We start from the raw sequence: 18,277 nt of genomic DNA on the forward strand, positions 1-18,277 counted from the left end.
GCTAGCAGAGGTAAATGTAAATGTATTAACAGAACCCAGCACTAACCACAAAATTAGAGATAACCAGATGATAATTAGTAGAAGAGATGAGGCCTTTTAATAGGAGAGGTCTGCTTTTTTGAAGCATTTGTGTCCATTAATTTCTTGTGGCTTACTCTGTAAGTTAAAGCATAGGTGAGCATAGATTTCAGGCTACCCTGATAAATGCAGAATTGCAACTTTGCATTGGCTCATAGACATATGATGTATGTTTAGTCATGATGTCACAACAAATCATGCAACATGTTAAATCTATGAAATATTATGACAATCTTTGCTTCCTTCTATAACTGCAATCCTGAATTTCAATCACATTTCTCTATTATTACAAATTACAAAGGTACATCTTTTCTAACTTCTTTTAGTAGTAAACATTCTATTTCTTTAATGACTTTTGATAGAAGATAAGCCATAAAATAATGGCATCCTTTGGGTGGGAAAAAGTACTTTATAGACTGAGAAAAGTGCTTAATTTTTTTATTCCTTCACATGAGGATTCAGTAAAGATCATGCTCTTAGAGAAGTCTTGAGGCTACATAAAAAGTAAAATTCATGGTGCAAACAGATTATGTGATTTTTAACCGTGAGGCTTTATTTTTTTATTATAATGGATACAAAATGGTCCAGTTTCACATTGGGATGGAAAGAAATATCTGATTCAAGTTTTCTTAATCTGTATCATCACATAGATTACATACAACTGCAATTTAAGAAGACTATTTAGGTGAAATAAATGACATACCTCTGTCAAAATCAATTTCTCTTATTATCTTTTCTTCTCTACTGAGGTTCACTGTGAATTGGTTCATATTTTCATACCCATCTTCTATTTTTTCCATCTGAAATCCTTTAGATGCTTCAGTAATTCTAAAACAGAGGGATTGGTTATTTGCATTTGGATTTGCAGATAAATTTGCAATCTGTAATTTATTATAAAAAATCAAGTGTCTCAAGTTTGAATACTTACTTCTGGAGCAGTGTTTTTGCATTCTGTGGAAACAAAAAGGAAACAACTGACTTATTAAACAGTTCAATTTTTTGAGATATACATTGAGATCTCATTTTTACACTAGCTGCTTCTGAACGCATTAATATGGATCTCAAAAATTAGTCATGAAGTCTGTGAATGAGATGAGACTTGAAGCTTGAGTAATCTCCTCACTTCATTGAAGACTTTAATTAAAATCTGACAACAAATACACAAAATATTTACAAAAATGAAATAGGAAAATTTTTGCTCTTTTTTTTTTTTTGGTGTGTGCATTGAGAACTTTATTTGTCTTGAAAGAATACTCTGCTCTTCAATAGCAGTTATTTGTTAAAGTAAGTTTTTTGTTCTTGCTTTCCTTTTGGAAAAGAATTTTTCAGCCTTTAATACAGAGGAACACTGCACAACAGAAATTCTACACCAATGAATCCAGGGAACAGGCTACCAATGGTTTCCTAATCGTCTGTTCTGAAGTCGTATTATAAACATCTAGAAGTTTTGAAGTAAAGGCATAAAAACTGGACTTAGGGTATCTACATGTAATCCTGGAAAGCTCATCACTGTTACTGTGCAACTGAAATCTCTAAATCACAGAAATCTCTCTTGGTATTTGAGGGGTGAGAAAATAAAAACATATAGAAAAATACAAAATTCCCCTGGGAACACAAAGCCTTTACACTATATAGGATAGTATACTTTGGTGCAAATGGCAAATACTCGCCCTTGATTTGTATACTATTCGTGAGAGGCCTAGTCTGCACTGAGGTAAGTTTTAAAGTGAGTTTGTATGAGATTTCATTCAAAGTTGACCAAATTCTGGATGTGCCTAAAATTCAGAAATGCTTACATAGTATTTCAGTAAGCATCATTCTTCTTCCGCCTCTGCTTATAGACTCTGTACCTGCAAAAACACGGCCATTTCTGGTTCTTCCATGAACTGGATTCCTGACTCAACCAGCTTAGACACAGCTTCCAAATGATCAGCATACTTCTTCATCAGGGAGCGGACATGTTCCAGTTTCTCCTCTTGGGTTCTAGTGATTATTTGTGTCATCTCATTTTTTCTTTCTTCCAGTACAGAATAGAGATAATCAAATTTTTCACACAGCTGCTCCTTCTGTCGTCTGCTGCATTCCTGTGAATCATTTGGTTTATGTTAAACATGTTATGTTCTTAAAAGGGTTTCTATTTTTACAGTTACTTGGAAGCATTTCCATCAAAGAAATTCCTCTTTTTGAGCAGTGCAAAGGATTCTGAATGACCCCAGAGACTTTCATAATTTTCAAAGTTCAAGCTATTGGAACAAAAGTTTTAAAACTGTTCTCAAACTCTGGATTTCAAACCACTGAAAGCCCCCAAACAGGTTATTGTATAACTTGTCAGCCCGCTAAAGAACTGTGAAAGGTATTTATGATGTCTGTAGTGATACTTCAAAGCCTGCAGGAAAAGTAAAAAAAATCACCATAGTAGCAGCTGTGTTCATTTGCACGAACAGAATGCTTTTTTTTTTTTTTAAAGGAAATATCATCCATCTCAAAGCAGTTCTGGAAAATTTTCTTTTTCTACCTGGAACTTTCTTGCTTAGGCCTGATTTTTACATCAGCCCTTTCAGACTCTGTTTTGACAGCAGGTGTCCATTATATCCCATTTACTGTGCGCTGAATGAGGGAGAGGTAGTGCGAAAAAATGCTGTGTGACAAAAGCACAAAGACAAGGAGGAGGAATCAGGTTCCAACCCTACCTTCTGGCATTGATTTTCACATCATTTTCTGAGACACTTTTCCTGTCCTTCTACTCAGACAACACACTACATTTCAGTTAGAAAGGGTTTGATGACTGCTTCACTGGGTGCTCTCTAACAAGAACACACTGCACTTGCACGGGAGGATTTATGCGGAGGAAAGCAGGGACAGGTTATCTGTAACTGAGGTCTACCAAGTACTTGATTCATCTCTGAGCCCCAGGGCACACAGACGGGCATGTCCTTATTGTGGTTATACCTGGTTGTGGATGGGGGTGGTTACTTTAATCTCTTTCCTAGGAACTGAGGCTGAATCAATTCCTCATCTTCATCCCTGGAGGCATAAAGCTGAGATCCTGGCAGCACAGGGTTATTAACATCCCCACAGTACTCTTGGAGCTGGTAAGACTGATTATTTGCAGCACTTGGCCACAGAGAGCCCCACTTTTTTCTTAACTTTCAACCAGAACTCTTTCCTAAGAGCTGGCAACAATCTGCTCTGTATTGTTCAAAGGAGAAGGCCTTTTGAAGATGGACGGGAGGCCAAACACCACAGTCTGCGCTGCAGGGTAAGGAACAAATACAGATGTTGTTGCATTGCCCCTAATATCCACTTCTGATTCCAATGAGGAAGACTTGGCTAAACAGTTAAAACTCATGCGGTTGTCCTGCCCAAGTCCTGCCCTTGTGGAAGTCCTTGGCACGTCCAAGAAATTTCTCTGACTGATGAATTGTAGGGTGGGGATAAGGAAGCCGGGTGTTGTTCTATTGTTCAGGCCTCCTCTCCTCTTTCACTACTTTTCTCTCTTTCTCCTACTATTTCCTGCATTTCCTCTTGCTCCAGACTCTGTTTCAGTCTACAATGACCTCCTCTGAAATGTCACTCAGATCACTTGTAAAACAACCTTAATTTAAGGACAGGTGTGTACTGTCTTTGACATTTGATACAGGACAAGTGCCTGGGGAAGAAGAGAGAGTGCCCTGAGAAGTCCTTCCCTATTTCTAAGCTTTAATACGTATTATTTTCTGCCAGCAAACATTACAGAGTTGTGAACCTTGTATGTTAGAATGCAAAGCTAACAGCAAAAGCTGAAATATTTCTGTTTTTCTCTTTCTGTATAAAATGTTTCCATATTAAGTTTCTGTTTGACGGAATTATCCTAATCAGATTCTGAGTAACCAAAAAGGTTAATAAAGACATGACTTCCCATTCTAAAAAAATCCTAGCCTTTTTGCTTTTTAAAGCACAGCTACAGGAGAAAGGAAGTAGTCCTTGTCACTGAGCACAAACAGTGCAGAGTTCTGGGAGCACCAGCACAACACTGCTTGTTCTGAACTATCTGTATTGACTTGTCATTGCTATTAACATTGAAAAGAAACAATGTAATTTTTCCTTTTTTATCTGACTCTTATTTTTTACAGAGTTAAGCACTATTTAATTCTTTGTTGTCATTTTCCACTATTTTTCTTCTGCTTTTTTTTTTCTTCAGTATAATATGTGAACTTGGTCTACTTTTCCATCAATTAAAAGCTACACAATTATTAACCAGATACTTTTTAAAAAATTGTTTTGCTTTTTTTTTTTTTAGGTTTGGATAGGAGTAATAGCTAAACATAGAACAGTAGGCTATTGCTTTTTCCAGCTGAAAGAAAAATGATCATGTATTTTCTGCTGGAGCAGACATTGTTCTCTGCAAAGCTTTAAGTAAAGGAAGAGACAATCCTGGATTATGAGTGCTACTTCAATGTGTGCGCATTTCTCAGCTCCAGCTGTAGCTTTTCAACTTCAAGGACAAACTGATGTCAATTCAGACAAAGCTGTTGCGTGGTAGGAAATGTGATTTGCTTGAAATATAACATGGAAGTGCCAAGGTAAGCTCTAAGATCTATTTTCTTCCATCTCTGACTTTAAAGGTGAAAAGCCTTTTAGAAAATCTGAAGGTAAAATGGCTGCACTTTCTTTGGGCTTCGAGTTTAAAGGTTAGGCTTTAAGCTGAGTGGATAATTCTGAAGAATCTAGTTTCAAAACTGTTGTATTTTTAAAAATATTTTTAGCACAGTGTTTTCTCCGTACTTCAGATGATGATTGAAGTTTTGTTTCTGTATCAGCTAGTTCAACTGAAACGAGTATAAGCTCTTGCTTTTGAATCATTCAAATTTCTGCAGTTAACCCACTTGAAAGGCTTGTTTCTGTCTGCAAAGTCCTGATAGCAGCCAATTTCATCCTTACAGTGTGAAAGCTTCCTGACTACAAAGTTCTGACTCCGCTGCTAACACTCTCTCATTTATTTGGGCTAATGGTTTTACGTTCTTTGAACTAAGCTTGGACACTTCCTCTTCTTTTCGTGCTCTGAGGAAACAGGAGCCTACGGCAATTGTGTACATAGATTATAGAATCAATTTTTCTTATCATTTAGAATCTATACATCTTGGATTAACTTCTATTTCACTGTAGTTTCCATTTCTGCTCCAGCTCTGATGTGTCAATAGAATTCTAATTGGACTGAGAGGGATACAACTCTTTCACCAGACGTTTCACAAACTCTGATCATTAAATCAATTCATATGAGCTGCTTTCAGCCTATTACTCTGTGATGCTCAAATTGGTCAGAACTGAAATTTACATTTGCTTCGTTGGTACAGACATCTTGGAAGAAATTAAGGCCACTTTTGTTACTGAGTGACACAAAACTAAGTCCAGCTCTGTCAGAGGAAGACCTTTACCAGAAAATACAAATTCACAGTAAGACCCCAAGCTCATTCCATCCATGAGCAACACAAGATTCCTTAATTGACTGCACACATACATTAAAAAACTACTACACTAGAAACAAAATAGCCAAATAGAGAGTTCACTACACCATAGCTGGGAGCTATGCTGTGGCTACCCATGTGTTTGAGAATGAGGTTCTTCTCAGAATCAGTGAAGTCTTAGACTAATATTGTTCTTCTACAGCTTTAGCATCTGAACTGAGAGCTCACAGTGTTTTTTGGATGCGTTTTTTACTTGGACTGTAATCCATGCAACTAAGAATGCTGAGCAAGACATGCTGATGTGGATTACTTTTACTCTTTGTCTTCAGTCACAGGGTCAGTGCCAGGGGCAGGTTGCTGAGCAAGACACATCCTTTAGATGAGGCACTACAACTGGTACTACATAAAGCCATAGGTTTTTCAAAATGATATGGGAACCCATCTGGGTAAAGTGAGTAAAAGTAGAGTGATCATTACCACCAGTTTAAAAGCTGCAAATCCATGCTAACATAACTGCATGAGAAGGAATGATACTTACCTCAACTGTCTTGCATGTCTCCTCCAGCTGCGTGACTATCCCTTGCACTCTGTCATTGCTGCCCACCAAGACTGCAATGCCGTCACTCAGCTCGGACTTGGTAGTGAGAAGAGAGCAGGAAAGAGGGTGTTAGACAGTCTGGGGGCTCTGGAAGCCAGCCATCCACCATCCCATTTTGGAGTGGCCCATGTAAGATAGGGAGCAGGGGATGAATGAGCCATACTAAGGTGTTAGCTGCACTTTTCACCAGAACCGTGGAAAAGCATTTTGATGTTTGTTTCCTCTCCTACAACAATCAAAACACTGACATTTTGAAAGTGGAGAAGCTGTGATTTGGAGAGGAGGAAGCACTTTCTTCTAGGAGGTTCTTCTAGATGCTTTTATCTAAAGCACTATGCTTCAAGAACTCTCAAACATTCCATTTGGGCTTGTTGACAGAGAATAATTTCTTTCTTTTTTGTTTTATTTGATTTTCTGGATCCAGCCACACCACTGTGGTATTTCCCTAAGGACTGTAGGTCTCAGGCCTGGAGAAAAGGCAGTCCATGGACCTGTAGGGACCACGGGTACCATGGAGGTTCTGCCATGAGGGCAGTGGAGCTGGCAGCTGTGCTCAGAAAGTAAGGGAGAAAAGGGGGAGAAAAGGGAGACAGAGTCACTAGCACAAGGCATACAGTAGAACCCTCTCACGGAGACCCAGACCAGTGGGAAGGTGGAGGGCCCTGTGGTGTGATGGAAAGGAAAAACGTGGAGGGAGGAAGGAGCTGGAAATGGTGAGGCAGAGACTTCTGTGTGGAGGAAGAAGGAAAGTACCTGCCACAAGTGACAGAAGGAAATTACCTAAGTGTGGAGATGGGGATGACTCTGAGATGTCTTTAGAGGAGGAAGCTACTCTCTACAGAACTTACTGAGAGTTCAGAGGAGGACAAGGAGCCCTTGGCATACTGATGTAGTAATCTAGCCGCAAAGACAACGATGTCTGTGGCCTCTGCGGCTTTGAAAAGGGCCCTTTGAAGCATATGTCCCTCAGCCTCTGGATTACACATTCAGCCTTGAGCATGAGAGCCACATTCCACAGGCACAGTGGGAAAGAAACCACTGCTTGCAAATTTCTATGGAAAGAGGGCATGGATTCTATCCAAGAAAATTCTTCCCTTCTCTCTCCTTTTTTGATCAAAAACAATTCTTGTAAGTACTTTTCTAAAGCAACTTCTCATTTGTAGTTTTCACACACAAGTATCATGCGACAAAGTTGGAGGCTGGGACTGCAAACTTGGCCTGTCTGATTGCTTGGCAAACCAGGGCCCTCCAGAAAAATGAGCTGTTTATCTCATGAGGATAACCCAGTGAGTCAGGTTTTAAATTAATACTGTATTAAAAATAAACAAGTCTTTTACTGGTGACAGCAGGGGCAGAGGATGTTCGGTACTTCCTGTGCTACCAACTATCGAATATTCCTGCATTCAGTTGCAGACAGAGGTTTTTCACTTATTTTTTTCTTTTTTATAACAGATGCTTAAAGGCAAAAGTGCATGATAGATAGCAGTTTGATTTGTAATGGTCTGTTCTCTTTCCATCCTGTGCTGGCAATCATACTTACTGTTCTAAGAGCAGTGACAAAAAGAGATTAGGAACCCCCAAAGGGAGATCCTCAGTTTCATGTTAAATCTTGGTGTAAAATGTGTAGTCACTGTACTAAGAAAAAATGAGTCGTCCGTGTGATTTCTCATAGATTTATTTCTCCGTACTCTTAAATAGTTTCAACAGATTTGTGTGAGCCCTTTACTCTCAAACACGAATGAAAAAGGCACCCTCAGGCCACTGTGGAAACTTACAGGAAGCTCATGGGAATACCTTCCTGTTGATCCCTTCAGTTGCTGGAGATAGTAAGAAACAAAAAGATATTTACCTTCTGTTGCTGGTAAATGTTTGTGAGAGGAGCAACCTGACAGTCTTTGTGGGCACCAAAGACTTTGCACAAGGAGCAGGTGGGTATTTCACAGTTCAAACAATAGATATTGATTCTCTCATCTTCATGCTCTTCACACATTGGCAGGTCACACTTTTTTTCAGGCCTGCAAAAGAGAGTAAGTTTAAAACAAACTTGGTCTCATAAGTTTCTGATGATAATACTGAGGGTATCAACATGATGTAGGGTACAATCACACAGCAGTCTGAGGCTGAGCTGAATACTTGTGGTATATTTAAAGCTGTCACAAAGGATGACTAAATAGGCAGAGGTACCGTTTAAGATCCTGACATGATTGGATGTGAGAAGAATATAGTAATGTGACTTCATATTGCGATCTGAACTGGGAGTGTGACTGAGTTCTCACTCATATTTAAAGAAGTAAATAACCTCACAAAGATTGGTCTTAGACTACCTATGTACTTTAGTCAGTATGTTGCCCATCATTTGCCTGAAATAGTAAACATACATAATTCCTTTAGGATTCATCATGCAAAATATTGGGTACTTGGCCTTGAAACAGTGAAGCTGCTATGTGGGGAGCTAAACTGAAGTAGGTGTCAATGGGCCTTTGTGTACCATCTATGATTTCTGCTAACAATCCTTCTGAAGTCCACATCAGGTCTGCCAATATCAAATGGGACGGAGTCCCTGCAGCCTTTACACCATGCCAGCAATCAAAATAAGGTCTCACACAAACTAATTTTAGCTGTGCAGCATGCGTCTAGCTGTTTGGACTTGGTGATCCCCAAGGTCTTTTCCAGCTCAAAAGATTCTGTGACTCTATATCCTGTATACTGTTGAGCTTTTTAGCAGTAGCTATTTTGATTGTACCAGCCACCATGGTTATGGGTTACACAAAGAGTGTGTGACCCCCACCTATGCTAAGCCAAGAGCCATCACTAGACTCACTGCCTCAGTTCCGATCTTCTCTTCACCAAAATGATGCAGCCATGTACACACTAGTCAATCCCTGCCATTACAGGAACCAACTTAGTTGTAACTTCCTTTAATAAGATACTTAACTGACATGCCCAGTGTAAGAGAAAGCTCTGTCCCAGTCTGTATGGGCAGGCTGATGCTTTTCTAAGCCTGTGCACGTAAGTGTGTGGCAGTGTGGTACTGGATGGGAGTAGCAGAGTGATGGAGGGAGTGTGCCTGGGGGTTCAAACCTCCAAAGGTTGCAGCTTCTACTGTGGCAGAAATCCTTCCAGTATTATTCATTATAACCTAATGCCTGGATGGAGAACTATGACTCACCTGTAGCAAGTGGAGCAATGACAGCATAGAAATATGTCATCATCCTTGGTCAGAAATACTTCCAGAAACTACAGAATTTAATGGCATTCTAAATTGAAGCTTTTTCCTGTGTTTTTTAGACCATTTTTGCAAGGAGGCAACCTGTCATTCATTCTACTGAAATTATTTAGATTATGATGTATTAGAGTTTTTCATACAACTTGGTAGAGAGGACATGGACCTTATTTTTTAATAACAAAGTACAAGTTTCCTCTTCTTATCTTAAGAAAAAATTGAACGGAATGTGATCAATTAAATGAGTGTAAAAAAAAATCAAGCAATAAAGGAAGTGTCTCATACCTTTGTTTTTTTTTAATTTCAAGAGGGCACTGGGATTGAAGGGATTTCTAGGAAGAACCTATGATCTTCAGTATAATACAATTTACAAAAATAAAATGAGAAGGAACTTTCCAAAGGAAGTTTGCATTATTTGGGACAGATTTTCAGCACATTTACATAAGGCCCTCAGTGTGTCAAATCAAGCACCATTTCAACACTAGTCAAAAAAGGTGTGTCTCTGCTGTAAAGTATGCTTTAGGTTGTTTGCAAATGACTGCAAAAACCCCATAAAATATCCAGGTTGCTGTGCACCAGTGCAAGGGCCCACATGTTAGAGTAATAAAAGACAATATCAGTGCGATTAATTAAGCCTGAAATAGCTGTTCTTCCTGAAAATGTTTACAAGGCTAGAAATGACTAGAATGTTATTTGACACTGGAGTCCTACCAGTTGCACGAAAGACAGACACATAGCACAGGGCAATGGTGTCAAGCAAGTCTGGCCAGAAGTAGCCAGCCTTCAAAGGTACTGCGAGGAGCTGGAAGAAACCTGGCAGAACTCTCTGAACCCACCAGGCCCTGAAGGCAGTGACAGAAGCCTAGAAGTAAACACATTTATAGCCTGCTTCTGAGGCTTTGCAAAAGGAGGGATGTTTTCAGAGGAGATCTGCTATGCATATGTCAGTGTAGCAACAGCTGAAATGCCGCTCCTAAGTGTAAAACAGCGGCTGCTTATGAAATGGAAGATCAAAAAATAGACAGTAGGAAAATGACACATAGCTTTTCTTGAAGAATAGATTCATCATAGATGTGGTTGTGACCACAATTAGCAGGTAGCTGTAACAGCCTAATAGCTTTATGTTCTTGTTCTCTGGCTCTGCTCTTTGAGATGCTAAGTCTGCGTTTGAGTAACACAGACTTATTCTTTCCCATTAAAACTGGATTTGAACCTTAATGGGCAGGTGTTGTGCTTTTTCTATGGAGAGGAGAGTTCTCAGCACTGGAGAGACCACACTTGGAGTAGCGTCCAATTCTGGGCTACACACTACAAGAGAGTCCAACAAAGGGCCATGAAGATGAGGAAGGGACTGGAGCACCTCTCTTGTAAGGAGAGGCTGAGACATCTGGGATTGCTCAGGCTGGAGATAAGGATCTCATCAGTATCTACAGATACCTGAAGGGAGAATGCAAAGAGGATGGAGACAGGCTCTGTGCAGTGACACCGTGGATGTGGGCCTGGGTAACCTGCTCTGGGTGTCCCTGCTTTAGCAGTGGTTAGGCCAGATGGAGCCAGAGGTGCCCTCCAATCTCAATCATTCTATGATTCTATAATTTGGTGAAGAATTTCAAAGCTACTAGGCTCACAAAGGAGTATATTCTAATTAAAGATATAGTAAGACCTCAGCAAAACTGACATTAATAAATTGATATGTAGAAGTGGATTTATGCAGATTTACATCTAGAGTGACATTTATGACCTCATACTCGCATTCCTTTCTCACTTAAAAATAAATTCAGCTGAGCTTGACAGTGAAGCTGCCTATCTTGTATAAAAAATGCTATTTATGTATTAACCTATTCACCAAGTCAGGCCTAAATGGCACAGACTTAAAACAATTCCACTCCCATTGCATACATCCCTTTGCATCCTGGGCACTTCCCTTAGTTGAACTAAATGAAACTCCTACTGTCCCATGTCTCTAACCATTTATCCTTCTGATAGGAAGAGCAGCCACTTAGTGTGCCAGCCACTCCTCCCAGTTCTGTATCACCTGCAGATTTGCTAGTGGTAATCTCCTGCCCAATTGTCCAGGTCATTAATGACAGTATTAAACTGCACTGGCCTCAGTATCAACCTCTAGCTACACCTGGTCTCCACCTGACTTTGTGCTGCTCCTCATAACCTGCTGGTTTGGCAATTCAGCCAGTTTTCAGTCCACCTCACTGTCCGCTGTCCACTCTAGACATTATTTCATCAATTTGTCAATAAGGACATTATGAGAGACAGTGTTGAAAATCTAAATAAACCACACCCACTGTTCTCTTGTTCACTGAGTTTGTCATCTCTTTGCAAACGGCTGTTGGGTTGGTCAGGCATGAATTGCACTTTGCAAATCCACACTGACTACTTCTGATCACCTTCTTATCTTTTAGATTCTGAAAATGCATTCCAGGAGAGATTGCTCCAACATCTTTCCAGATGTTGGTGTAAAGCTGATCAGGCTGTAGCTCCCTGAATTCTGCTCCCCACGCTTCTTGAAGATTGGAGTGACATACATATGCACCACTACTGTGAATTCCTACCCAAGCAAAGCACTGGTGAAGTTGAGGAGGAGCTCTTCCCATGGGGGCTTGGGGAAGATCCAGGTGATCTCTATACTAATCTCTTTTGCTGTGAAATCTGTGGGGCTTCTCCTGCAGCATCCTTGCATTGCAACTGACCCTCCCTCGTGCACAAACCTGTCCATCTCCCAGGTCCAGCCTACCTGAAAGCCCATGTATTCCCACAGCCCATACTGGACAGCCACAGCCTCCGTTGAGAGCTTGAGATGAGGCCTCTGAGGTATCAGCTCCTGGTGGTGCTGGACACACTGCCTTGCTGTGGATCCCCAGTGCTACAGAGCCCACACACTGTTCTCTCCATGGCTCCTGGCCCCTGCTGTGCTGCATCTGCTGCTCCACCTGTGCACAGCAGGGCCAGCCTTCACCTAGTACTGTCCCTTGTAGGTGCAAGGGAGGAGCACACTACAAACCCTGGAGCTGGATCCAGTGGACATAGAGACCCCAGCACCCTTTGTTTAGGAATAGCTGGCTGAGCTCATTAGAGACTGTGAGGAGCTGCAGCCTCCTGCAGCTATCCTTTCCTGGCAGCAGCAGGCCCCCTGCAGCTCCTCAGAAAGTTCAGGTGATCAGTGGCCTAAAGACTTTCAAACACTGGAGTAATATTTTAGTTAACTTTATTTCTGTTGGGTTCAGCACTTTGCTCTCCTTTAAAGCTTTGCAGGAGTCACATCCTGCTTGAATATTTTTCCCCTTGTCTTGCTAATAGATACTAAATCGGGCAACAGGTTATGCTGTCATCGGCTGGAGTCTGATGTGCAGTATGATAAAAGACAAAAAAGTGATGTAACTTTTTGTAATAAGAGCGGCTTCCTGAGAGAGCTTTGGTAGAGCCTCCCCATCTGATGGCACAACTCCTCCCTCAGCTTTTATTTTTGGAAGAAAAATGCCTTAATTCATACAGAAACTAAAATTAGGACAAAAAAATATATATATATTTTTGAGATAAATTATTTTTGCCTAAGCAGGAGACAAAGCTTGCTCCTTATCTGGATTTCAACCCCTCTCCTCAGCTCATGCAAAAGCTGGGAACTGGCACTGTTCTGGCATGTACAGTTGTTATGGTGAATTATACCAGCAGGAATATCTTGGGGAAGAAGGTCCTTTTCTGGAAGTTACAGGAGCTGCCAGTCTGAAGGGCTGTCTTGGACAGAAACAAAGGTGACACCTCTTCCTTCCTATGTACCTCTGCCAGAACCAGCCATCAGACTGAGAGGAACTGATACAAAAGGAAGAGAAGATCCAATTTCCCTTAACTTTTTTGTTTTACTGGGACAACACAGGGTAAAGCAGTGGCAGATCTTGCTCACACAACCAATGGGAGCCTGAGGAATTTTAGGCAGAGGGAGATAAGCAGCTGAAGCCTACAAAGTGCTAAATAGTTTAGATAATGCTGTTATGCATTGTTGCTGCTATGTAACTCTGATAATTATTTTAATTCTGAGGACATTCATGAAGGTTAAATAAACACCTGAAAAGATTAAGCAAACAGGGGCACCAGACAGGTATCTATGCAAATACATCATTCGTGATTATATTTTTTCCTATTCTCCCCTCTTATTCATGATGTTGTATTTTTGTTCTCTTCAATTGCTTGAAAAGAGGTTGTGGCAAGGTGGGGGTTAGCTTCTTTTTCCATGTAACAGCAACAGGACAAGAGGTAATGGCCTTCAGTTATGCCAGGGTAGGTTCAGGTTGGGTATTAGGACAAAATTCCTCTCAGAGTGTGATGAGGCACTGGAACAGGCTGCCTGGAGAGGTGGTGGAGTCACTGTCCCAGGAGGTGTTCAAGAAATGTGTAGATGTGTCATTAAGTGACATGGTTTAGTGGTCATGGTGGTTATGGTTTGATGGTTGGACCAGGTGATCTTAGTGGTCATTCTCTGATTTCGTTTTAGAAGAATTTTCAAAGATCTACTAAATCTACTAAATCCCTTACATTTCCATTTAACTGAAATTGGTTCTGTTTGCCCATGAAATACATAGGAACACTGAGCTGAAGTTTTCATATTTTTTGTTTAAGTTTAATACAACCCTTGAGTTGGAAAAAGAAATATAAGACATGAGGCCATAAGTGTCCAGCTTATTTGGTTGAGTGCAAAACCCACCACTCTGCTGATTCATTTCCTCAGATATTTTCCTGACTCAAATAATACTTGGATATCAATGACACACATGAGCATAGATGACCTTCCCTGGCCACAGAGTGCTAAGGGCAGCATAAAGAACAATTCTGAGCCAACTTCATGCTCTCCAGTGTTTTAGAGCTCAAATCCATGTGCAGCTACAACTGTTCTGCGAGGACTCAAACAGCCAGGAATAGCCAAAGCCACTGCTGTGCTCCAAAACCACCTCTGTGCTGGAGGAAGATAGAAGTGCCCCAAGCCACCCAAGGAGCTGGGTCCAGTGCTTGAGTCTACCTGCTTCAGTGATATAATCTCTGCTATCCCTGCAAAGCCCAGCTGCTTGTGGGAGGAGGCCAGGACATGTCCAAATACCCTGCCTTACAAACCTGGCCCTACAAGTGCATACTGGTGACAACAGCCTGCATCACTGGGTGAGAGCTGCTTGCTTAGTGGCCTGGGACCAGCCTTCACCTTCTTCCTGTTATGTTCCCCAGTGTGGTAGCCTGTGCCCAATCCAGCATAGGGAAAGACACATGAGATGTTGTTCTACTGCTGGATTCCTAACGTATCCATTAGAGGCACTTAACATTTGGAGAATTTTTAGGATTAACCTGTTCCTCTGCCCTGGGATTCTAATACATAACCATAGCTCTGATACATAATATTTCTAGCTGTTCTTTCACTTCTACGGAATCCTAAATAAGACTCGATTTCATGTGTTCCTGTTCCTAGCTGACAGAAGTTGAAATTTTTTATTGTGTTTTAATGTAATGTTATGATCCAGGGTATTTTCTGGGTGCAATTCAGCTATCTCCTTGTGTATTCCTTAGGATTTTCTAATAAGGTCTGAAATCCAATTCCTTTAGCATGTGAACACATGGGTTAAAGAGAAATATGTTTGTTTGAATAGCTTATAAAATAAACAACATGAATCTAGCTACTTTTCCCTCATTCATGAGAATACCTTTGTTGACTACGGGTAAGTACTGCTCAAGGGAATGAAAATGACAGTTGTCTTCCATAAGTGGAAGCAGGGAAATCCAGCATCTATCTGGATACTGCTTTCAGAGCTGACTTCACTGCACAGCAAGCAAGCAGGCATGCACAGCAACACAACCCCTTTCTGTATTTCTAAGAGAGAAATTAACAAATAAACCTCCTGTCTGACAAACAAAAAGACCAGAAGGACACCACAGCAACCCCAGTGGTGTCTGCTTTTGTGGCAGATCTCCCATGAAGAGTACAAGTTCCCTTGTTACCTTGTGGACTCCTGCTTGTATATATCAATGATGTTCTCCACCAGCAGGTTCCTCTGCAGCCCGTACACGCCGTGGCGGTCAAGGACCACTTCATGCCTGCAGGAAGGACAGCGAAACCGGCCTCCCGAAGCCACAGTCGTGCCTCCCCTGGTGGGCAGGTAGGGGTTCGAGGCCTGTTCTTGCCAAGCAGCACAAGAAGAGGTGAGTAAGGCCACGTGCAGCTTTACCAAAATGTATTTTGACAACAAGGCATCGTTTTTGGCGCATGACAGACCAAAATCTGATGAAATCAGGGCACATCTCTCTTCCCTCTTCTGCCCTACCAGCCCTAGGAACTCTGAGTCAAACCATTCAAAGCAAATATCTAAAGGTCTACTGGGAGAAACTGCTGAAGCCATTTGGATGAGGCTCACAGTGCTGCAGTGATCTGTGCTAGAGATAATGCAGCTCCTTCAAAAGCACCAGGGCAGCCCCCCCAGCCTCAACATCTACAAAAACCAATCAACTGAGCCGGGCGATACTCAGCTTTTCCATTCATTCAACTGAGTGCTGCCCGAATCTTCAGAGCTTTCCATGGGAATGGACCTACCTGGAAAATATCACTGGCACATTTCCTGCACAGGTTATGCTGGCAGGGCAGGATGACCACCGGCTTGGTGAACATCTCCAAACAGATGGGGCAGATCAGCTGCTTCTCCAGGTTATCCATGGTCTGTTGCTCTTTGGAGAAGGACTTGTAGCCCAGAGAGGTGCTCATCCCTAGCTTTTCCAGGGGCATATGCTCAGGATCACGGTGTCCCTGCTCAGTTTCCGTGTGAATTTTCCTTGAAATAAATCCAAGGCTCCGGTGCGATCAGAAGCGCTCTGGGCTTCGCTCACTGGAGGACATTGTTTGAAGGGGCCGGAGGGAGCCGGGGCTGTTTTTAGCAGCACAGCGTCACGGGATGCCATTCTGCCGTGCCCATATAAGCTATGAGAGGAGGATAGGCTGGGACAGGTGACAGCTCCAGGGGTTGGGGGGGCAGTGGCAGAGCCCTGGCTCTCCTCACTCACACATGGTGGCCTTCACCCCTGGGAGCAGCCGAGTGATAAGCCTATCTGAGCAGCCCTTATCTTCACAGGACCAAAGCATGCTTGCTGCCCAGACTGATAGCCACTACTCCTGCGTTATATAGTCATCGTTCTGAGCACAGAGCTGAGGCTGCAGTGAGCAATCTGCTGTGCTGCTCTTGTTTCAGGAGGCTCCAGGAGTTGGCCCTTCCAAGGCATGGAGCATGTGAAATTTCTGGAGAATACAACAAGAGAGATGGCTGCTCTCGGGCTCAGATCCTTCAAGGTGTAAGCATGTCACTGCCTTACAAACCAGCTGAAAGCACTGCCTACCAATAACTGCACTTAACTTTCTTCCAGTATGATTTTTTTAGGAACCAAGAATTTAATGTGACTGTTCAATCTAGTAGCTTAAATATGTCCCAAAAACACTATCTAAATTTTCTAATGAGAAAGAGACAGAAGAATTACAGTATGAAAAGCTTTAATTTGTACTGCTAGAGAATAAGTACTAATTGTACACACTCTCTCTCTCTCTGCGTAGTGTAATTCAAATGCATTTTGGTTTTGGGCACTGCTGTTTGTGTCTGTTTATTAGACACCAGTATCCCTCTCAGCTTGGCATTTGTTCTAGAGTTATTTTTAAAATGACAATTTCCCAGATAATCTGTGGCATGTGATGCCTGATCTTAAGGGAAAGCCATCTGTGCTTCCACTTGCCAATAATTTTATCGCACAACTGTACGAGTAATAAATATCTCATCCTCACTTTAAGCCAGAGTCCCCGCATGTACTGTATAAAATCACTTTGCCACTGTACTGCACATGCAATCAGTATATTGTCTGCTATCTTAATCAATACCTTCTCCACTAAGGGTCTTCCAGAAAGCTCTTGTGTTTATGTAAACTTTTAACCTAGAAGTGCTCGGCTATGACATGCCTTATACAGTGGCTGAATGAATCTCCTGTGTGTCCTGGGCAGACCTCATTTCTCTCTATCTGTATGCAACACCGGTCTGCACACCGTGCAGTTCAGGGAGATATAAAAGTGAAGGTTTTCATTGATTTCCACGTGAAAAATGAGTAATATTCTCTGCATGCAGTGACAACAGATCCAATTAAAATCAGTGTATTACTGACCAGCTTTTATCTTCAGTGCCTTGCACGCTGTAAGCATTTGAGTTAAATTCTGTGCCCACTTGCAGCCCACCAAGCCAGAATTTCACCTACACCTATAAATTTGTCAGCAGCCCCATAAAAACAACTAACTTTTTCTGAAGTCCTGCTTTGATGAGAAATTTGTAAGTTTAGTTACCCTGGTCTGAAGTCACACCTTTGCTCCAGCTCCCCAGTGCAGGCAAGATCTCAGGAGCTGAAAGGGGAAAGCTGTTCCAGCAGCTGAGCGGCAGACAGCTGGGGCTTTTGGCAGGATGGGCAGGGTCATTCTTGGCAGCAACAAGAGGATAGTTCTCCCGTGGTCAGGTCAGAGGTGACTGGTGTCTGGAGGAATCTGAAGGCCTCATGCTGATCCTCCTGTCCCTGCATCAGCTGCCCCTTGCACATCAAAACTCGCATAAATAAGGAGCTTTGTGTTGGGTGAGGAAAGCTTTCTCTGCATGGTGAGGCAGATGCTTCCAGCCTGTGGCACAGGCAGAAACAGCAAAACTCTGCAAAGAAAAGCTGAGGGCTAGATATGCCGCTGTGTAGAGATAGTTGCATACAGCGTACAGCGATGCAGGAAAACCCATGGACACTTGGGTCAGTGAACAAAGGCACTTCTTAAGGTGCACTGTGTGCCTGGGATGTAATTCTGAGAAAATTATGCTAACCTGTGATAACTCACTAACATCTTCTGTTAACTGGTTCTGTTAACTGGTTGTCTGATGCATCTGTGCA

At 41.9% G+C, this 18,277-nt stretch overlaps 1 protein-coding gene across 2 annotated transcripts in view; it reads right to left on the bottom strand.

Moving 5' to 3' along the window:
• The window catches only part of TRIM55 (tripartite motif containing 55), a gene marked incomplete at its 5' end in the record, with an annotated part of 35,956 nt that extends 19,844 nt beyond the window's left edge, over nucleotides 1–16,112 (bottom strand). The window contains 7 exons of one of the 2 annotated variants that reach the window (XM_079533245.1): nucleotides 782–906; nucleotides 1,007–1,029; nucleotides 1,929–2,162; nucleotides 6,061–6,156; nucleotides 7,970–8,135; nucleotides 15,332–15,504; nucleotides 15,921–16,112. In XM_079533245.1, the coding sequence (XP_079389371.1) occupies nucleotides 782–906; nucleotides 1,007–1,029; nucleotides 1,929–2,162; nucleotides 6,061–6,156; nucleotides 7,970–8,135; nucleotides 15,332–15,504; nucleotides 15,921–16,109 (1,006 nt within the window). The remainder of the gene's footprint in view (nucleotides 1–781; nucleotides 907–1,006; nucleotides 1,030–1,928; nucleotides 2,163–6,060; nucleotides 6,157–7,969; nucleotides 8,136–15,331; nucleotides 15,505–15,920) is intronic. The other variant, XM_079533244.1, reaches the window with a different exon arrangement.
• Nucleotides 16,113–18,277: the final 2,165 nt, after the last annotated feature.

The sequence above is a fragment of the Tetrao urogallus genome (genome assembly GCF_951394365.1).
Source record: "Tetrao urogallus genome assembly, chromosome: 3".
Taxonomy (NCBI): Eukaryota; Metazoa; Chordata; class Aves; order Galliformes; family Phasianidae; genus Tetrao; species Tetrao urogallus.